Source organism: Onthophagus taurus, chromosome 11 (assembly GCF_036711975.1).
Source record: "Onthophagus taurus isolate NC chromosome 11, IU_Otau_3.0, whole genome shotgun sequence".
NCBI classification, from domain to species: Eukaryota; Metazoa; Arthropoda; class Insecta; order Coleoptera; family Scarabaeidae; genus Onthophagus; species Onthophagus taurus.
The window spans coordinates 2,136,581-2,160,215 of NC_091976.1; the positions used below are offsets into that span (position 1 = coordinate 2,136,581).

The window sequence follows — 23,635 nt, forward strand, 5'->3', positions numbered from 1 at the left end:
ACCTTAATTTTATTATTATATTCGTAATCTTCATAAAATAACCTTTAAAGTGAGTCCAAACTTGACGCATTTATCTCATAAAACCAAAAAGTTCGAACTTTTAATTTTGACATATTTGTTAACTACATAAAAACTCCTTTAAAATGAGTTCAAATTCGACATATTTAACTTTAATATTAATGGAGATACAATCACTTCCGGTTTGAAACGTCAACGTCAATTTTGACATATCTGTCATCTTCATTAAAAAACCTTTAAAGTGAGTTCAAAGATGACGCACTTATCTCAAAAAACAAAAAAGTTAGAATAAAAAACATTAAATCCAAAGTTAGCAACAATGAAGGTAGCAATTCAAGTTTTAAATATTAATACCAACCTTAATTTTATACTACTATTTTTTTTTTACTATATTTTTGTTTTTGTGACAAATATTAAGATATTTTATAAAAATTAAGAATATGTCAAAATGACATTGACATTTCAAACCGGAAGTTCTTATACCTCGAGTAATATTGGAATTAAACGTATCATGTTTGTACTCATTTTAAAGGATTTTTAATGAAGATTATAAATATGTCAAAATTGAGGTTGTCATTTTAAACCTGAAGTTTGTTATCATATAATAGAATTTTTATAACTGTAGTTAATCTAGCACTTTAAGTGACTAACAACTTTTCCGCACTTTCTTTTTATTTTTAACGTTTTTTTTTTGTCATTTCATGTTGATTAAAAAAAAATTGTCGATTGTTAAGTCACATGATGATTCTTGAATTTTTCCCTAGTTTCTTAATATTTCTTGTGTTAAATTAAATTTTAACCTGTAAACTTGTAACACTTCGTCCTTAATTTCATTTTACAACTTTTTAAACTTTAATTTTGTAAATTAGTAACTAATAATCTGATTTCGACTGTGATATGTGATCTTTTTTAACAAACGAAAAAGTAACATGATAAACTTGTTTGTAAAATGGATAAGATGAGAGTTGTTAATCTATTTGTAGAGTCTCTGAAGATTGACAAGGGCCGAAATTAGTTAGACTTAAATTCTATATCAAATAAAAACCAGTTTAAAAGTACAAAACCAAGCTCTAGATCAGTAACAAAAAATATTTCGCGACTCCCCGACCCTTTTTTTCATATATGTTAAAAATATTTAATCCATACAAAAATTTACGATAATTAAATTTAATAATTGTCGTTATTTATGACGACAATTATTTGAAATTTGGGTTTACTGTGATTGAGAATAAACCGTAGTGCGTAATTTGCTTTGAAATTTTGTCAAGAGACCATCGAAGTTGCTACGCTACCTAAACACAAAACATCCTAATGAAAAAAATAAACCCGTGGAATTTTTTGAACGAAAACTAAAAGCTCTTGAACATCAAAAAACTGCTATAGGACAAATGTCCAACCTAAATGAGAAAGCGTTGCTCGCTAGTTATCGAGTAACTTTTCGTGTGGCTAAAGCAGGAAAACCTCACAGTATTGCCGAAAATTTGATTTTACCAGCGGCTTTAGATATAGCAGAGATTATGTTTGGCAAACAAGAGGTCGAAAAGCTCAAAAGTATACCTCTCTCTGACAACACCATTCAACGCAGGATAAGCAATATGGTGACTGACGTTCGTGATCAAGTCATAGAAAAAATAAAGAAAAGTTCTTTTGTGTCCTTACAATTTGATGAATCAACGGATATTACGGGTTGTGTGCAGTTTGTAGCTTTTGTGCGTTTTGAATCCAATGAAATATTAATGGAAGAAATACTATTTTGCAAGGCACTTCCCAAAAATGCTACAGGTCAGTTCTTGCATGACATGTTCGTTGAAGCTACGCAAGATATGAATATCGATTGGGCACAAAAATGCATTGCTATTTGTAGTGACGGAGCAAAAGTCATGACTGGTGCGAAGAGTGGATTTATTGTTAGACTGAAAGAACAAATGTCAAACGCTTGTTGGATGCACTGCTTTCTCCATCGCCAAGCTCTTGCAGCCAAAACCTTGCCACAAGAATACAGTCAAGTTCTAAATATTATTATTAACATTGTAAATTCTATCAAAGGAAAAGCGTTGTAGACTCGATTGTTTCGAATCATTTGTGAAGATATGGGGGCACTACATCGCAATTTGCTTTACCACACAGAGGTTAGGTGGTTATCAAAAGGCAAAGTACTGACCAGAGTTATGGAACTTCGCGCTGAACTATTAGTATATTTACAACAAGCCAAGTCACATTACTCTGAATTCATTTCTGACCCGGAATTCCTTTTGAAATTGGCTTTTCTTTCCGACTTATTTGAGCATTTAAACAACTTGAATAAAAGTCTTCAAGGGCGGGATGAAAATGTCATTACAGCAAAAGATAAACTCCATGGCTTTATAAAAAAAATTGAATTGTGGTCATCATCTATAAATCAAAACAACTTTGATTCATTTTCGTCGACACAGACTTTCATTGAAGAAGTCGGAAGCGAGATAAACATTAACTCATATATATCTGGTATGAAAATGGTGTTAGATAATTTGCAGAAAGAGTTGTGTCATTACTTCTCAGTGCAAGAGATATCGATTAATACTGGGCAAAGATGGATCTTAAATCCGTTGTTAAATGCAGCTATAAATGAGGCAAATTTAGCAACTAAGCTTAAGAATCTGCTGGAATTATCTGCCGATGGGATGTTACACTTGAAGTTCAAGTCTGAAAATTTTGATACCTTTTGGTTAAAAAGAAAAACAGAATACCCGGAATTAACGACCGAGGCTTTGAAGTGTTTGATTCCATTTTCTACCTCGTACTTGTGCGAGTTGGCATTTTCATCAATGGCCCAAATAAAAAGTAAACTAAGAAATCGTTTAAATTTGGAAAACGATTTAATACTTAAAGTTGCAAAAACGGATTCACGATGGGAGAAATTGATTGAACAAACTCAAGCACAACCTTCACATTAAAATGAACGAGTACTCGAAGATTTTATTTTTTGTTAATGTGTTTGTATAAACAACATAACACGTATCATTTTGTTCACTTTTTTTAATCTACCTCCTTGGAATTTATTGATTTTTTTACTGAGTTCACGCGACCCCCCTACAGAGGCTTCGCGGCCCCCCAAGGGGTCGCGACCCACAGGTTGAAAAACACTGCTCTAGATTATTTTCTTCAAAAATTTTTACATGAAGCATCATTTTGACTCTAGTATTTGTGGTTAAATATATGCCACGACTTACAGAAACAACATCAAACAATTTTCGATAGCTTGAACCTGTCCATTCTGAGAAGTCTTATATTTTTAGAGAGATGAAAACGAAAATTTCCTTTTTGTCAACATTATTCATTTGTCGCTTAGTCAAGTGATGCATAACGCGGTCCAATATGTTATATGTTTTCATTTGATTATTTTTTATTTATCGTTTTCATAGTAACAGAAAAAATATAACATATCATCTAAAAAAACTTGATAAAATAACGCCACAAATATTCCCCTTTCCATTGGAATTTATTACACCGATGCTTCCAACGATGCAATTGAAGCGACGTTAGAACAATCAATCAATAACATTTCACAATTAATTGCATTTTTCTCAAATAAGCGTCCCCCCTAGTCAATTAAAATATTCAACTTATGATCGTGAACTTTTAGCTATTTATTTAGTTATTAAACATTTTCGCCATTTCTTAGATGGTGATCAGTTTAGAATTTTCACAGACCATAAACTTTTAACCTTATCTTTTTCCTCTAAAACAGAAAAAAGTTCTTGGACAACAGATATTACATTAAAGGTGAAAACGATATTGTTGCTGATGCTCTGTCAAGGTTAGACAACAATATTGATTCTTTTGAATAATTTGAACTGAACCTTCGCATTTTGCAACAAGCCCAAACTACAGATAAACAACTCAACCTGCTTAAAGCTCAAAATTGTAATCCTAATTCTAAATTTCGTCTAAAACAACAAATAATTCCATTTTCTAATATTCCAATTTGGTGTGAAATTTCTTCCCCTTCTTATCAACGTATTAATTATACGTACATTCTAGATAAATTTCGTCATTCGATTTTCACTGATTTACATAGTATTTCTCTTCTAGGTATAAGAGCTTCTAAAAAATTAATCAGTACAAGATATTCATGGGTTCATATAAATTAAATTAAATGTTAAATTTCGAAAGTCCAAAGACATACAAAACCTTCAATTATGAAGATTGATATTCCTAAAGACCGTTTTGAACATATCCACGTTGACATTGTAGGTTACCTTCTTCTTTCTGGTGGTTGTACTTACATTATAACAGTAATTGAAAGATTTACTAGATTTAAAGAAGCTGTTCCTCTTTTATCAATACCTACATCAACTATTGCTGAAACAACCGTTCTTACGTTTTGGAATTCCTCACTCAACATAATCAATTTGAATCTTAATTACTTAAAGAATTTAATAAATTTTTTGGTTCGTTTCAAATCCATAATTCAACATAGCATCCTCAAAGCAATGGTATTGTCGAAAGATTTCATAGAACTTTAGGAACTGTTGTAATTGCTACGGGTAATACAACTCATTGGAAAGACGAATTAGTAAAGACCATAAAAGAAGATTTAAGTTGTCCATCGGTTGAGTTACTTTATGGTCAACTACATCATTGGTGTTGATGGCAAATTGGATTTTAATGCTAATTTGGTGCCACTTTTAGATCTTCATATTTCTTTGATTTCGATTAGGTATACAGGTGTCCCGTATCTTCCGGATCAGAGCATTATACGGTTAAAGGATATAATATTCTGAAGCGATCGTGGGAAATAGGTGAGTTTCGTGTCGTGTTCGTTACAAAGACACTTAATGGACTCTATAAGTTAGGTTTTTTAGTATTTTTAAGATAAGTTTTAAGGACCACATAAGTTAAGATTTTTAGATATTTAGTATTCTAAAAATGCGCTTTATAGCCACATTTTCTTTGTTACAGACCCGATAAGGTGGTCCCCTAATTAGGGGATGCTTTCAGAAGGGACCAATTTACGACCCATAGTTTAGGACGCATTGTGCCCCTCAGGCGCCCGTGGCGTCGTCTTCGCCCCACCAAAAGTTGCATTCAAGGGCTCCGCTGTCCTATATAACCCTCGACCGTAGCATTCTTATGATCATTCTAATTCTAATACTAAGTCTAGTTCCATAATACTATTCTATATCCCTAATTCTAAGTCCGTATTATACTATATTCACGTTCATCGAAATTGTACCAAGTTTGTAAATTAAAAATTGTACTTTTGTGTACCGCCTTCATCGATGTTGTGTATCCTTACTTAAATGTTGTAACGTCGATATTTAATAATATAGTTATTTCTTCGATGTGAAGGGCAATTTATTAAATTAAACAACTCTTCTTCTGTTCTTGATTTTAGTATAATTTTATTTAAGAGACGACGATGACGACAGGTAACAATTTGTTCTAAGACTAACTGATCGACTCGGTCTAACAGACACCACTGACTTGACTTTTCGACTGCTCTTAGTGAAGTGTACTTAACGACTGTTCTTAGTGAACTCGACTTATATAACGACTGTTCCTAGTGAACTCTGTTTTTACAACTGTGCTTCCTACGGAAAATATCATATAACTAAGTATGTTTCCATCTGTTTCTGGATATACACAGAGACAAGGAGAATTAGAGGTTGTTCCCATCTATTTCCGTCCCCTGATATGTTTATTATTCACACATGTCTCTGGTGGTTGTTGGTTAACTACAGAATCATTACTTTTGATACATTATTATATTGTAAACTTATTATATTCTTATTATTATAAACATAAATACTACGTGAGCATTACTACGTAAACGGGTGGTACCACAACAGTACGACATAAAGGATTATAGCTAAGAAAACTGTTGCTTATCAATTAGTCGTCGATCGAGGTATCCAACATTTTGACTGAAGATAAAGTTGTAACTTCGAAACCGGTACCGATTTATATTTTCAAATAAACGCAAGTAAAAAGTTTTAGTCAAAATTTTTTTCAGTTTTTGTTATGGTTATACCTCAAATTGGAGCACAGAAATATTTAAAATTAGTAAAATTCATCTCACAAACCCGACGATGTATACGATTAAAGACTTGAAAGGTGAGGATATATTGGGGGCATTCTATGAAGAAGAGTTATTGTTAATTAATACACGTTAATTAAGATAATACATTAAACTTAATACATTTATGTCCATCGACTAAACTATCGGTCGACTAAAAATCGACCGTGTGTGCCTACCCTAAATTTTAAAATGAATTAACTTAATTTGCATAAATAATAATAGCTTCATTAGATTGTGTAAAGGAATCTACCTAGAATCGGTAAATTAAGACATTTTAAAACTTTGGCAATCGTCTCATAGAGGGTACTTTTTAAAATTATTTTTTTATATAAGATAAGAAAAGGTAAAGAAAAAAAACTGTTATAATGTGTATATTCTAATGTATAAAACTAAGGTATTACATAATAAATATTATTTGAAAATAAAGCAAAGTAACTAATACGGGGAAAGAAACCGATGTAAATCCTAAACCGCAGCTACTAGCGCTAGTGCCCTTCTCGACGCAGGTGGCACCATCTAGCGGACGACTTGAGCGTAACGCTAGAGTTTTCCAGAACTCTCCTTGTATAACTACTCACGGGAAATCCTGTACATGGTGAATATTACAGAACTTTGCATATTCTTACTACAGATGGTATCAGATCTGAAAAAATGCTTATTTTAATCAAAATTTGTCCAAACCTTCAAATGCTGAAAAAAATGGAGGTTCTAAGAAATAACATTACTAAATCGAAAAACATCACACGGCTTGATAGTAATCTCTCGGATTGTAATGAAATTAATAAATTTTTTATTGCTTCTTCTCCATACAACTTTCAGTTAGATGCTAGTGAATTATAAAATACACTTAAAAAATACTATTGAAACTACTTTTCCTTTATAATCTTATTTATGAGCCTTGTTTGATGATGAAGAATGCGGAGAGAATAACAAGGATTCAAGAATCTTGTCTCAGATTTATTTATTGTATGCGTCGTAATAAATGGGCCAATGAAAATTGGTTAAATATGGTAGAAAGACGTAGACTTCATATTCCTTATCGAATAATTTTTATTATTACTAACTGCAGGCCATCTTACCTATATGAAATCATCAATGCGTAGAAACATTAGATTTCCATTCCAAAACATCGTATGCAAGCGTTGAAACATTGCTTTTATTATATGGTTGGTTCGATTTTTAATAACCTTTCTATTTGCTACACAGATTACAGCTTACAATCATTTAACAGCACTAGTGTAAGCGTTTAGAAAATAAATTTTTCTTAACTGTAATTGTTTATCTTTTGTTATTTAATATTATTATATTATACAGATATGAAATGATTTATTTCATACAAAGGTTGTGTATCATTGTGTATCACGAAGAATTATCAAATGGTCTAGGAGATATTAAAATGTAAACATTTAAAAAGGCATTGGCCTCCCCCTCCCTTATTATAATAAATATGAGATATGTCACGAAACAAAAGCTATGCGGTACTTTCTAAGCTGTCAAATAATGCCAAATTTATAGCCCATCATCTAACTTTCTGAGATAGCGGAAATTTTATGTTTCTCTATGACAGTTACACCGCTTAGCGGTCGACTTACGAACTTCAAAACAATTTTCAGCTATTTCTCTTGTCACCAATATGCACCAATATATCACAGCAAAGTATTACAGTTTAACACAAACCTATGCAAACATTATACACGTACCCAACGTAGCATTGATAAGAATATGCCAGGAATCCTTTTGGGATCACCAAAGGTTTGTGGGGAGTACAAGACCCTGTGTTAAAATCGGTTCAAGTTTTGCATCACGTGCACGAGACTATGTCACATGTACGTGGAGAGCAATCTTAAGGGCAAGTGGCCATTTAACACGGCACATACAATGAAGTTCGAAGGTCAGAAGCGCGCTGGATTTTGAGGTTGATAGACTAATAGACTTAAGTAAATTTCGACAAAAACAGTTTCCAAAATTGCTATATTGCCTCAGTAAACCTTCGAAAAAAGAATGTTCACCTTATTTCTATGTGAATCGCCATAGATCCCGACAACCTCCATTATATTAATCTTGCTGAGAAACTGGTTAAAAACAAGTATAACATCAATTCTGAGTAGGGAAAAGACTGGAACGCCAAAACATCACCAAGAATAAACCAACAGATCCTCCTCACCAAAAATTAAAAGGATTTCGACTTTCTCACCACCTTTGGAAGAACCACAACAGAGTATGTACGGTACTTGGAATCTGTAGTGATAGCGTTAACAAATGGAGAGTGCTGCCATCGCCTCAATGTGACTGCGAAGCTCCAAAATAATCTATTCAGCAAATTGTGGGGTGCTGCCGTATTGAATCTTATCCTAACGCTGTGAGGAACTTAACTCTCCTAACTCTTCATGATCCTAACTCTTTGATGCTAAACTTTGCAAAAACTTTTAATGGCTAGCCGAATTGGATGTAAAATTTACCAATAACAACCAAAACGTAGGTTGTACTTTTTAATGACTGTCATTCTATTCATTTTTTGTAACTTACCTACTATCGTATTGCGTGTCTTATATGCCATACGCTAAATAAATTAATCCGAAATTGTTACAAACTACAACAACTCAAGACGACATTTTCTGAAAATAAGGCGAGAATTCAAAAAAGATAATTCTTGTGCGCCAACTTATACTATATTAAGACGGTGGCCAAACTGCGGCTCGCGAGCCACATGCGGCTCTTTGCAGGATTATTTGTGGCTCTCGATAAATGTACCCAAGTACCCTTTTAATATATACGTATTTAATTGCGGCTTGCAAAAAATTTCAAATTGAAAAATGGCTCGGACTATCAAAGAGCTTGGCCATCTCTGCTATATTATATACTTATATTATACATGTATTTATAGATCTATTCCGTTCCATGTGCCCTCTACTAATTCTTCTTCCTTCGCTGTTTAAGTCCCTTTTGTCCACCCCATTTTATTGTTGAAACTCAAAAGCAAAAGACAATACTTCATATTAGAAATGTCGTTTGATTTTCGTCTCCTCAATTACTGTATTCTTCCCCGCCGTCCATCTCCTCACGGGTTTTCCTACTCCTACCTTGAAAACGCATAAGACAAAGAGTACAGATTAATTTTTTTAAATTGATATACATTACAACGTACTTGAATGAGATGGGAATATCTACTCTGAATATATCCATCGCTTAATCTTTCCTCCATTATTACTGCCGGGCATATATGTTCGTCCCTATTATGGTTTGGTTGTAAATGTTTCAATATTATACCTTCTCTTTCATAATTCTTGCGATTTTAACCATTTTAGCAATTAGGAATACTTGCAGTTCACACTTTAGCACTACCAATAAAAGTCTTATTCCAAAAGCCCTTCCCCACCGAGTTACACCCCTTTAAAGTTAAGGGAAAAAAATTGTTTTTATTTAATAAATCCACTATGGAGGAATCTCTACCAATGAAATGAATATCTGCCAATGAAATTTGGCAGATAACTATTACTAATAAAATGACACTTTTTGACGATTTTTATAATCCTAAAATGTTATTACAAGGCTTAATAAGCGAAACATATGTCGTGCTGATTGAAAAATTAAATAAATTTTACTCGTTGTGGACTTCTAGAGTTTTTTACATTAGTTATTACAAGGGGTTGAAAAAATCCACCCCTATAATACTATACATCAGAACTTTTTAATGCGTCTATATTTTTCTATTTAAAAACTTGTTTTAAATAGTGGAACTCAATACGCAACTTTTTATCTCTTAACATTTTCTCCTAAAATCGTTAGTTTGTCCATAAAAAAAATAAAATAATACTCAGACCTATTTGACATTAAACTTTGTAGATGATTATCCATTTTTTTTTTCACCAAACGTGATAAGTATCAAAAAACGATTTTTACTGTGGTGAATTTTGTTTAATTTATTTGTCTTTACCGGTTTCGTTCACTGAACATCATCAGAAGGCTTGTCATAGGCTAGAAGAATCAATATTACCATTAATGATTTTATGGAAAGTTAAAGCATCACGACATGAACGACGCTGACGGAGCGATAAGAAGTTGAAGGAGGCACAAGCAGATACGTAATCAATGTAAGCGATGTTGCCTTTAAAACATAAATACTTTAGGAATTTCTTTTGAATCCTTTCAATTCTGGATATATATGTTTGATATTGCGGAATCCAAACGGAGCTGCACAAGCTTAAAACGCTATGCACATACGCAAAATACAATGTTCTTATGGCATAAATATTTGTAAAATTTTGCGTGACTCTTATAACGAAGCTAAGAATGCGCCAAGTCTTAGCAACAGCTCCATCAACGTGGCCTTCAAACGTTAGTATGTATAACATTCGCGTACATAATACATATAAATTATAATACATAGTAATAATAGCTGTTCTATTTTGTATTGATAAATTTCTTCTTTAGTTCTTCGTGCCTTAGTCGTATTGGTTTATTTATGTTATAGCATATAGGTCTTCATTACTGATATTGTGCACAAGATTTTTCGGGTGTCGGATTTTAGTTATTATTCTTATGCACCTCCTTCTGCTTTATCAATGAATCGTTAGTCTTTTATGTCGAATTAATTGTCAGTGAGATTTTGAGACATTGATGTGTATCACGGCGTTTTTGTAGGTGAGTGTTCGGAAGTATTTGGCTCTTCTGATTTGTCTCTTTTGGTTTTGTAATGCTTGGATAATTTTAGGCCATTATGTAAAATTATTCCCAAGTATTTAACTGATGGAGATGGTTTTATGCATAAGTTGCCAGTATTCACTGTTGGAAAAAATGTTTATACAAATGCAGTAGTTTGGAACTATGACTTAGCATTTTCCTGGATTGGGAGTATGTCTCTATTTATGTAACCATTTTAATGCTTGGTTATATAGAGTTTGTAAGTTTGATCTGGATCTTCTGCGTAGATGTCGTAACAGTAGAATGCGTAGTTGTATGAGGTGGGAGAAAGGGGGAATCCTGAGGAACGCCTAGTTTGGGTACCTCGATGTTAAAAGAAACGGAAAGAAAATGTGTCCTCAATCGCTACATGAAACGTTCTGTTTTTAAAAATTCGTAGTTGAAAATAATTAAGTTTCTTTTGATATCCATTGTTTCTATGTTGAATAATAATCCCATATGCCAAACTGTATCGAATGCTTTGTTAATATTCAGGAACAAAGCAATTGTTTTCTTAATTAATTTTTGTTACCGTTGGATGTTGTTAAGTAGCATAATTAATGGATGTATACTGGAGTTGTTTGGTTTGAAATCAAACTGGTAAAATGAAATAGAGTTAAGGTAAATGAATAATCGTTGGTTTATTATACTTTTAAAGATTTTGCCTATGACCGGAAGAAGTATGATTGATCTAGAATTGTTGGGTAGATGATGTTCTGAGTCGGGTTTAGGGATTGCAATTATGCTACTGGTATTCCATTTATTTGGGATTTGATCGTATTTGGGTCTCGATTTTAAACAATAATTGATAGTTAAACTAAAACTAGAATTAACACTAGCACTATCACTAGAACTAACACTAGACCTAGAACTAGAAACTTTCGGGTTGGGTTGGGTTGGGTTGGGTTCAAAAAACGGACGTTTTTTGAAAAAATACAGGGTGTCACACAAAAAACGCCCCAAGCTATAACTCTGTCATTTACATTCCGATTTTCATGAGCGGGGTCAAATGAAATGGTTTCATGAATACCATGATTCATGCTAGACATAAATTTTTTCCAAGGCCATCTACAATTTTAAGCGATTATTAACTTTTGCTTTACAAATTGCTCTATATATTTTTCTTTACGTCATTGGATAGAGATTGTTTTTCTGAATCCACTGATGTACAATACATCCATTTTGAATATAATTTTAGCAGAGAAAAGACACCTGTATATAGAGGTTGCCATACAAGAACGCCGCAAGCTGTAACTCTGTCATTTACCTTCCAATTTTCATGACCCAGCTATCAAATGAAATGGTTTGATGAATACTATGATTCATGCTACAAATAAACATTTTCCAACGCCATCTTCAATTTCAAGCGATTAACAACTTTTGATTTTCAAATTGCTCGGTATGTTTTTCATCACGTTATTGGATAGAGATTTTTTTTCTGAACCCATTGATATACAATAGATTAACATTAATTGTAATTTTAGCAGAGAAAAACAATTAAAACATTTTCCGAACATTGTCTCTAGTGTGCCATAGAAAAAAATAACGGGCAAAACTGATAACAGTCATTAAATGTTATTTCAATGCCCGAAGCAGTTGTAAATGATACTTATAAGTTGTTTTTTTTTATTTTTTCCCATGGCACACTACAGTATACCACAAGTGACTTTAAGAAAATGTTCGGAAACTATTTTAATGTTTTTCTCTACTACAGTTATAATTAATGTTGATGTATTGTACATTCATGGATTCAGAAAAAAAACTCTATCCAATAACGTGAAGAAAAACATACCGAGCAATTTGAAAATCAAAAGTTGATATTCGCTTTAAATTCAAGATGGCGTTGAAAAAAAATTATTTGTAGCATGAATCATAGTATTTATAAAACCATTTCATTTGATACCTAGGCCATGAAAATTGGAATGTAAATAACAGAGTTACAGCTTGGGGCGTTTTTTGTGTGACACCCTGTATTTGATGTTTCGGATGCCATGTTGCAACCTTCTTCAGAAACAAGTTCGAAGTGTTTCTAGTTCTAGTGATAGTGCTAGTGTTAGTTCTAGTTTTAGTTTAATTAACACCGGCCGTGAAAGCCTTCGTACTTATAATAATTGATAGATTTTCGTGTGAATTTGTGTGTGACAGATTTTTATAGAGGTATAGCAATTTATTTAGTAAGACTTGAAAATTTAAATTAGAAAGGCAATAGACAACTCCCAATACAAACACTAAACTTAATCTTTTAAGTAACTCGCTCTAATCTAACAATTCCTTCGCGACATACACCGCCACATCTTCGCCTCTACGTTTCCTGTCCTTCTTAATAAGAAAACAATTACGTGAAGTACTCCTTCACTTAACCCCTAAACACATAATTTTATATATCACGTCAGAGAAGAACACCACAGACGACAACAATGATCGTATGTTTAAATAGTAAAAAAAAATTTTGCTAAATTTTACCATTTAAATGAGTCTCAAAAATTTTTAAGTAAACAAATAACAAAATCCATTTACCATTTACTTTAAATCCATATTCCCAAGAATTCTATAGGTTAATCCGATTCAAAAGAATTTATGAACTTTTTAATTCAATGATGTGCTAAAATCCAAGTTTGATGGTCCATCGTCAGTATTTCATAGTAGATAAAACTCAAGTTATAATAGTTAAAACGATTAAAACCATAAAACACCCCCTTAAAACAAGAATAGATAACAAATTTCATTTTGAAATTAAAACTAACCTTAAACTTAGAATTTGAATACTTCCTTTTTGCTTCCATTTTCATTTATTTTCATTGCCATTTTGGAATGGCATTTCAAACAACATCAGCGAACTCGTAATGCTTGTTTGCATATAACAAACACGTTCTTTTCTTGGGATCACCGCAAGATCACTTCGGTCTTCTAACATCCCGGAAGTCGAGCCTTCAGCAATCAATACATGCTCGATTCGCATGCGCCACCCTAGCTACGAAATTAGAGGCTTCCGCAAATTCCAATAGTATAATTAGATTTTCCTTTTCGGAAAATATTGCTATTTGAATATTAATTTTTGTGGAAAATAAAAATAAAATTAAATTACATACTTTTTTATAAGGTGTTATTTAATTGCAATTCCGAAGATTCTATTTGGGAATGTTGGAACGAAACTAATTTTCAGAGGGTAATGCATTAAACCGCGACGACAACAACAACACTTTCTATTAACCCATTTTGATTCAGCAAGTGCAATATCGAGTCAATTTGCAGGCGATCGTATACGGTTCAATTTTCACTTACAATTATTAACAAAACGATTTGTCTAGAAAACGATTGTTTTCAATGAAGGTTTGCTCTAAGAATGTGATTTGTTTTCAATTCAAGTTCTAATCCATTTTTATTGTCAAAGATAACAAAAGCGTTTTTAATGAAAATGCTACCTTATTGTTTGTTGTGTTATCATTTAAGCTTATTAAATAAAACAAATTAATAATAAGCTCAGATACAGATATCATTTACATTCCTATGACACCTTTCATAATTATGTGGGTAATTCACGCTGTGAGTAAAATAATAATGAAATGAAGCAATATAATTTTTTTTGCCTGCTTATATAAATATACAATTTATAATAATTTGAAAGTTATTTCATAGTTTTTAGATGATAATTACATATAGGAGAGGGCTTAGAACAGAGCCGCGGCACTCCATATTTAACAAGTTTTTTGCCGCTTGCATACCCACCACACACCCTGTATTGATATCGGTTTTTCAAGTAATTCGTAAAGATAACCGGTGCCGGTCCAATCGCCCCTATGCTCTTCAGACGATTCAACAGCAGCTCATGATCAACCACATCAAATGCCTTACATAGGTCCAAAAATACAGCCAAAACTTTTCGTCCAAGATCCACATTATCATAAACAAACTGCATTCATTACTGTTCCTATTCATCTGTTACTATTCATTACTGAAGTTATTGCACTTTGTGTACTTTTTTTTAGGAAACATTGCTGACTCTCCGCTATAAGACCAATATGATTTAAAAATTGCAGTAATCTATTTTTCAGTACTAGCTCGTATATTTTGGCAAAAGCAGTTATGACTGATATGGGCCGATAATTGGTTGCTTCTCCTTTCAGACCCTTCTTGAATATCGGTGTTATCTTTACAATCTTTAGTTCTTCCGGGAAATTCCCCTCCTGGTTCTATTAATAAGACTAGATAGAATCGGTGAGTGTACCTCTTTCAAACATTTAACAACTTTAGGCTTGATACCATCATGACTTGGAGCTGAATTAGTTTTAAGTGTTGTTATTATAATAATAATAATAATAATAATGCCTTTATTAATAACTCGCAAAAAAAAGGAAAGAAAATAATAATACACTCTTAGAAAATAGACTTATTTTCTGGACGAAGTTCAGTTTGGTTATTAACCAACTGCTCTTCCACTTAATTCAGAATATATAGAAAATATATATATAAAGCAAAAATGAGAATGTTGTTAACAATACTAATAAACAAATGAAAAAAAAACAAAATACGACGACATGTCAGTATAAAGCGCTACATCAGTAACTCAGAATATAATAAAAAAAAATCATGATGACTCAAGCAGGAGGGAGGATTTTAATTTACTCTTGAACGAAATACAGTTCAATCCTATAAGGTTCATCGGTAGATCATTGTACGTTTTAGCTATCTGGTAGGAAAAGGATCGGTGCGAGGCGCGGCGTGGTACCGTCAATACATCTTGCCTCCTTATATTAATGTTATGGACATCGCTTCTGAAAGATAGGCGTTGCAGCAAGTAAGGAGGCCGCTGACTTTTAATAATTTTATAATAAACGGAAGTTGCATGCAGTTTACGTCTGTTCTTCATGTTCAACCACCCAGTTTTTGCCAACTTATGACTAATATGGTCATATTTACGAATTCCGTAAATAAACCTCAGACAACCGTTCTGGAGGTTCTGGATACGACGCCCACTCGCCTCCGTTAAATTTGGACCATAAACAACGTCGCAGTGATTTAATTTGCTTAGAACCAAGCTATCACACAGCATAATTTTTAATTTTTTACTTAAGACATCCCTATGAGCATACAAGAGACGCAGGGCGCCATACCCACCCCTCAAGCACCTGGCCACATGCTCCTCAAACCTCAACTGATGATCCAATGTGACTCCTAAAATTTTTATATTATCAGAAACAGTAAGAGGTTCGCTATCCACCACCAATTGACCGGATATCAAAGGCTTAATCGCTCTCCTTGTGACACTACCGCAAAACAGAAGAACAGAAGACTTAAATGGATTTAGCACAAGTTCATGGCGTTTCGCAACATCAGAAAATAATGATATATCTGAGTTAAATTTTATGCAGGCATCAACCCAATTATTTCTATTAAAATTCAGCAGAATTATTAATAATCAATAATCAATAATTATTAATCTTTGTTATTCAAGAGGACCTCACGAGAGATAAATATCAATTACTCAAGAGGGCGCGGGAGATCGTTGGTAACAAAAATGCGTGGACTAGAGACGGTAGGGTCTTTATAAATCGCAATAACTCTGTTATATTAATTAAATGTGCCAGGAACCTCGAAGAAATACCTTCTCATTCTAATGCCGATAGGTTAAGCTTGGCTTAGATTGTTTTTTTGTTGTTATTCAAAACCTTACCTATCGCCTTTGCCTTTTTTATCTCTCGGTTATAAGCTTATATTGTTATTGTTATTATTGCTATTATTTTTTTTTTTTTCTTTTCATTTATTTTCTGTTCAATTATTTAGTTTTGTAGCACGCGCGCGGACAGCTTTCGCTTTGTTTGCTCAGACAGTTGATCGCTTTTTTTGCTTCTGCTGTTTCTTCTTTTTGTTTCCTTTATTTCTGTTTCTTTTGTCTTTTTGTGTCTTATTTTGTTTTGTCTATAGACTGTCACTTATAGTTTTCAGTTAAAATGAAAATAGTTCACTTAAATGTTCGATCTTTACCGGCACATTTCGCGGCAGTAAAAGAATTAATTTTGGGAGAGAATATTGATTTATTTACCTTTTCTGAATTATGGATTTACCCTGATACCGAGATTTCAAATTATTTTATAGACGGTTATCACTCCGCCTTTCGTGGTCGTATTCGTGGCGTAGGGGGCGGTGTAGGTATTTAGTTGAAAAATTTTTATAACTTCAAAATCTTGTGTGAGACTGCTACCGGGGTCTTGGAAAGCTTATGGATTGAGGTGCGTGCCGATGCTTTTTCATTGATTGTTGGAACATTATATCGCCCGGGCGGTTCTGTTGGTGAATTTTTGTCAGAATTTGAAGATATTTTATCCGTGTTGGTTCCTCAGTCAAATCAGTTTATTTGCCTGGGTGACTTTAATATTAATGGTTTTGATATTGATGGCGTTTATGGCAATCGTTTTTTGCCTACAATTCAGCAGTTCCAGCTCAGACAGATAATAACGCAATCAACTAGATCTACTCAAGTAACTTCTACACTAATTGATCATATTCTTGTTCATGATGATGTTTCTTTTTCTGATTCTGGGGTGATGCCTGTTCACACTGTCTCTGATCACTGTATGGTTTTTGTTCGGGTTAATGTTGAAAGTGGGTCTAGTAGTTCTCCTGAGGGTTTTACTTATAGGGATTTACGGAACTTTAATCATGAAGTATTTGTGCGTGATCTTATTTCTTTACCTTGGTATTAATTAATACGTTTGGAGGATATTAATGACAAACTCTCTTTTTTTAACAACGCTCTGGTAAATCTCTATGATACTCATGTGCCTTTACAGACTATTACTAAGCGAAAAAAGTACTGTCCATGGGTAACTGACAATGTTAAGCTTCTCATGACATTGCGCAATGAAGCATATGCCAGATTCCGGGCTAGCGGCAACCCTGAACATTTTGTTTATTATAAACAGTTGAGGAACTTCACTAATGCCTCCCTTCGAAGAGAGAAGAAAGCTTACTTGAATTATGTTTTCCGAGATCGCACTTCGAAAGAACTTTGGAACAATTTTAGAAATCTAGGAATTGTTCGCAGTAACACCCATTCTGTCCCCGCTAGTATTGGTGATGCAGATCAGATTAATGACTTTTTCTTGTCTACCCAAAGTGATGAAGTTGGCGATCCTTCTCTAATAAACAATTATGAAAATACCTGTCTACCTCAAATTTCAGAAAAACTTTATTTTACCTTGACTTCTACAGAGGAAATATCCCAAATAATATCTACATTCAAAACCAACGCTATTGGTGTGGATGGAATTGGTCTTAGGATGATCTTGCTTTGTTGTCCACATGTACTGCCTTATATTTGCCACATTATCAATTGTTGTCTCGAAGACTCTGTGTTTCCCAATGCTTGGAAATGTGCACTTGTTATCCCAATCCCGAAAACTAAGAATCCTGCACAGTTGGCCGATCTGCGTCCTATAAGTATCTTACCTGTCCTCTCCAAGATTCTTGAGAGGATCATTGCTCTTAGATTACGTAAGCATTTGGAAAAGTTTGATATTTTACCTGGTTTCCAATCTGGATTCCGACCGGGATTTAGCTGTACCACCGCGCTGCTGGACGTGACGGATGACATTTTTGGAGCTATTGATAATAAAAAGGTCTCAGTGCTCATTCTTTTAGATTTTTCTAAGGCTTTTGACCGTTTAAACCACAAAACCTTGCTAGCTATCTTGCACTATATTGGGCTTTCCAATGCGGCTCTCAAACTTCTTGAAAGTTTTCTTGCCGACCGCTCGCAAATTGTTACTTTCCATAATGCTCAATCTTCTGCAGTAAATATAATTTCTGGAGTACCACAAGGCTCTATTCTGGGACCACTATTATATTTGATTTATACATGCGAACTAGCTAATGTGTTAAAATACTGTACGCCATATATGTATGCGGATGACACACAATTACGCTGTTCTTTTGAACTAACTGACTTGTTAAATGCGGAAAGAAATATAAATATCGACGTAGGAAACTTAATTCAACTTGCAAAAAAGCTTAATCTTAGTGTTAATGGCTCTAAGTCATTCGTGATGGTTTTCGGTGCTTCGAGTGCAGTCCGGTATGTCAAATCTAACCTTAATATTATAATTGACGGACACACACTGACTTTTGGAGACATTGCGAAGAATCTGGGTATGATCATTGAGGAGGATCTGAGATTTAGGAAGCATGCTAGCTCCCTACTACAAAGAGCATATTCCACTTTAAAACTGTTATATTCTAATAAGCACATTTTAAGCACTAAACTAAAAATTCAATTATGTGACACGTTAGTGCTCTCTATATTTAATTACGGATCTCCTATATATTATTCTTGTTTGGACAGTATAACCACTTATAAAATTCAAAAGTTACAAAATTCATGTTTGCGATTTATTTACGGAATAAAAAGATGGGGGCATATATCTCACTCGCTTGGTTGGGTGGGTTGGTTGAACATGGCTCGTAGAAGAGTTCTTCACTCGTTATGCTTGTATCATAGAGTCATTATGTTTAAGAGTCCGCCTTACCTATATAATAAGATACGCTACAGAACTGATGTTCACAATGTCAATGTTAGGCATCGGCATGCTTTAACAATACCAAAGCACAATTATGAAATTTATAAAAGATCGTTCTCTTATTGTGTGCCTAACATGTACAACCCTCTGCCGGATTCTTTAAAACGTTTATCTTGTAAAAGATTCAAGATAGAGGTAAAGAAACTTTTGCTTAACCAACAAAATGGTTTTGAGTAGACGGAATAGCGCCGGTTCTTTTCCCCCTTTCTTTCTTTTTTCTTTTCTTTTTTCTTATTCTCTATTCTCTCTGTCTTCCTTCGCTGCCCTTTCTTTTCTTTTTCTATTTGTTTTCTTTCTACAAATTTATATTATAATTATTATACTATAATTTATATTATATGTAAGGAATTTGTTTTACTTTTATTTTAGTTATACATTATATTATATTTTTATTTTTTTTCTCAACTCATTTCATTTTGGTTTTGTTCTTTTTTCTCTCTTTTTCTTTTTCTTTTGATTCTGCGACGTACATCGTATTGTGTCGTTTAGTTTTAATAGTATGTAATTTAATTTAAGGATTGATGAAAAACAGTGGGCTTACACCATTGATTGGTGTTAGCCAAACTGATTCAATTCTCTTTGGTTCATTGTTTCGAATTAATTTGTATATATCCAGTGTATTTACTGTTATTATGTGAACCAATAAATATTGTTTATTATTATTATTATTATTATTAACCTGGTCAAAATCAGATGTATAAATAGAGAACAATAGTGGCTCCAAAATGGACCCCTGAGGGACTCCACGAGTAACAGACAGAGCGCTCGACACTTGACTATTAATCTTCACAACCTGAGACCTTTCCAACAAAAATGACTTTATCAAAATTGCAGCTTGATTTCCAAGACCAAAATAATTAAGTTTAGATGCAAGTATATTATGATTTATTGTATCAAATGCTTTGGTGAAGTCCAACGATAACAAAAGTGCGGCTTGCCCGGCCTCTCTAGAAGCAAATACATCATCAGTAAGGTTCAATAAAGCTGTTGCGCAGCTGAAACCCGAACGAAACCCAGATTGTTGATCTGGCAGTATACTATACCTTTCGCAGTGTGCTCTAAGTTGCTTTTCCAAGACTCTCTCTAAAATTTTTGACATTACTGGTAGGATACTGATCGGTCTAAAATCCCTTAGGGCAGAAGGGGAAGATACTTTAGATAACGCAATTACTTCAGCCATCTTCCAGGCATTCGGAAAAACTGATTGATGAATAGCAGCGTTTATTACGTGAGTAATATAAGGAATGAGAAAAGGGGTATACAAGTCAATCATCCAGATTGAGATACCATCAGAACCCACCGCTGCAGTTTTAATGTTATTAATTATTATAGATACTTCATGTTCATCAACAGGCATAAAAGCTTGCATTATCTGCACTCTAGGGTTTACATTATTTTGATAAAATATGGGTAATTCGGGATCAGTCTGGATATAAAGTGAAGGATCACCGTGAACAAAATAATTATTTAAATCGTTTGGAAGAAAAATGTTAGGCACTTTGTTATCGATTTCTTTATTTATATTTAGAAGTTTAATCTTTCTCCAAAGATCCAAAGATATGCCATAGTATGCCTTCTTTTCAGCCCGCACCGTTGATGTTACCAGATTGCGATGCAACTTGTATGAAATCATCATTACTTGATCTGACGTAGAATATTACAGATTTGTTTCGGGTCCTCCGTTTCTGAATTATCTTTATCCAAAATTTTATGGATTCGTTCTTGCTTATTATTTATCATTATTGAATCATTTATGACCTTCCATTGCTTTCGAGCGGAATCTTCAGCATTATTAAATTTGTATTCCATGAATCGTTTTTTATTCATTATGACCAACTTCTTAACATCATATCTAAGTGTTTTAAAAGCTCACCTGTGAACCATCCCTCTTCAAGGTTAGTTGTTAAATTCCTATCTTTTGTTACTGTTACCTTCTTTAAACCATCTTGAATGCAATCAGCGACAGTACTGAATGTCATCTGTTCGGTTTTCAATGATTTAAGCTCCATTTCAATAACTCTGGTTAATAATACCTAAGGTATACCTTTGCTTCTCCACGCGTACACCTGCACAGTTAAGCGTAGTTTTCAGCAACATATGATCGCTTATATGGTGCGAAAGAAGCTCCAAGTTTGGGTTACAATCAAAATTTGTGATTACGTGATCGAGTATGTCCTAGGATCCACTCTTATAGCATATTCAGTATCTATCGTGTTTATTATTTTATAACCATTCATCTGTAACATACTAATATATTCCCGAACAATGCTTGTGTTTTGTTCCAAAGAGTTATGTTGAAATCTCCTATACAAATAGTATTTATACGTCGTAATGTCATTTCGAGCGCATCCATGAAAGGCCAGAAAGATGAGCCCGGCTTTTTGTAGACTCCGTACTGATTATATTATGAAATGTAAGTCTAATTGATAATAAGTTGTTACCATCCGTGTTTACAGAAGAGACCAGTTCATGGGGACAGTTGCTTCTTGTCAATATTGACACAACCCCTTTCTGTCCTCTCTACACACATGAGACCTCATATAACTTGGAAACTTCAAAGTCATAGCCTCGTCATCATACAGCCAAGTTTCAACAAGAATTAGTACATCAGCTTTATGTTGCATCAAAATGACATCAACTTCATTGATTTTGTGTCTTAGGCTTCTTATATTACAGTATACTTTTAGTTTACATTCAGAATTACAGTTCAGTTTTTTGGCTTTGGGAGATCTTCAATAGTGTTGAAAATCAATTTGGCAGAATTCTCAGAAGATCTCTGATGAGGCTACTTTCTACTTGAATGGTAAGGTTAATAGGCACAATTGCCGTTATTGGAGTGACGAAAATCCACGTTTAATAAGAGAAGATCATATTCAGAGACCGCAGAAAATTAATGTATGGGCTGGTATTATGGGAGAGAAGGTATATTATATATTATTCCATTTTTTATTAACGGAAATTTGGACGGAGATAGATATATGCAACTGTTAGAAAATCAAATGGTTCCAAGTGTACGTGCCGTATGCCCTAACGGTATTGACAATAAGTGGTTCCAACAAGATGGTGCTCCTCCACACTTTAGTCGCACAATGCGAGACATGTTAAGCCGCACGTTTCCAAACCGTTGGACGGTAGAAGAGGTGAAATTGAGTGACCACCACGATCTCCTGATCTAACACCACTTGATTTTTTCTTTTGGGGGTTTCTGGAAAGTAGAGTGTATGCAACAAAACCAGAATCAATAAATGATTTGGAAAATCGCATACTTGAAGAAACTACCAATATCACTAGGGATATGCTCCTGATGGTTCAAAATTCGATTTATGAGCATTTGGGTCATTGCGAGAACGAAGAAAGTCGGCAATTTGATCATTTGTTATAAAAATTGTAATAAACGTACAAAAAATAATAAAACATTTTATTTTCCCATTTGTCAACCCCTCATAATTCTTGAAAGAATTATATTCTTTTTTCACTACCTTTAAAATAAGGTAAAACTCGACAGGGATTGCTATTTAAAAACGTAGAGGAGGTCATCCCCTAAAAAACTCCACATTGCATGGAAGTTCTAAACTATCTAAGAATGTAGTTTTTATGACTGTTTAGTGATCCCCAAATTTTCAAATTTTTTCAATATTCAAATCTTTGTGAACCCTGTCAAAAAAATGAGCATCCCGAAAAGGGGACTTGTTGTTAAGCCAATTAAAAGCAGTAATTTTAATTCAAGATCCCATGTAGATTTAATTGATATACAATCACATGCAACAAAATGAGCCGAAGAGGTTGATTATCATATTCTGAACGTATTTACAATTTTTGCAGTGGCTTACATTTTCCAAATCTACAATGGTTATATGCTAATCGACACAGTTATTGAAGAAATGTGTGATGAACTTAAAATCGTTCATGGAAAACCGAGATACATCCAATCAAAAGGTTCGGTTGAGAGAAGCTTTCAGGACATAGAAAATATGTTGTCTGCTAGGTTTGAAACAAATGACCAAAAAGAATTAAATTTATCCAATTTATGAAACTTTCTCTTTTAAAGCATTCGAATGTTTTAATGGCAACCATTCGGAGCCTATATTGATTCGATTGGGAGTACATCAAGGCAATCATTTTGGCCCTACGTTGTTCAACATCTACATAAATGATATATTTGATGTGATTAAAAATTCGCTGTGTCTTATGTATGCGGATGATTTCGAAAACAGTATGATCTTGATAATGTTCAGCTTTATTGTCGAAGCAATACTTTAAATTGCTCTAAATGCAATGTCATCTCTTTCACGAGGAAGAGGAA

General features: G+C 33.6%; 2 protein-coding genes and 1 long non-coding RNA gene across 4 annotated transcripts; 2 read left to right on the forward strand and 1 right to left on the reverse strand.

Annotated features, from left to right (window-relative positions):
• The first annotated feature begins 1,406 nt into the window (after positions 1 to 1,406).
• On the forward strand, positions 1,407 to 2,078 carry LOC111419661 (protein FAM200A-like). The gene has a single exon (XM_023052507.1). The coding sequence runs from the start codon at positions 1,407 to 1,409 to the stop codon at positions 2,076 to 2,078; it is 672 nt and encodes a 223-aa protein (XP_022908275.1).
• A 432-nt stretch (positions 2,079 to 2,510) lies between these two features.
• On the forward strand, positions 2,511 to 2,951 carry LOC111419662 (protein FAM200C-like). The gene has a single exon (XM_023052508.1). It carries the CDS (start codon positions 2,511 to 2,513, stop codon positions 2,949 to 2,951), a length of 441 nt encoding a protein of 146 aa, XP_022908276.1.
• Positions 2,952 to 6,456: 3,505 nt separating this feature from the next.
• LOC111419664 (uncharacterized) lies at positions 6,457 to 13,776 on the reverse strand. Of its 2 annotated transcripts, XR_002706988.2 has the most exons (5): positions 13,504 to 13,776; positions 13,277 to 13,455; positions 9,225 to 9,467; positions 8,606 to 9,159; positions 6,457 to 6,722 (listed from the first exon to the last, which is right to left on the reverse strand). It is a non-coding gene; the product is annotated as an uncharacterized lncRNA (long non-coding RNA). The 2 variants fall into 2 exon arrangements; XR_011641918.1 differs by lacking the exon at positions 6,457 to 6,722 and having other exon boundaries at positions 6,847 to 9,159; positions 13,504 to 13,766.
• Between the last annotated feature and the right edge of the window lie 9,859 nt (positions 13,777 to 23,635).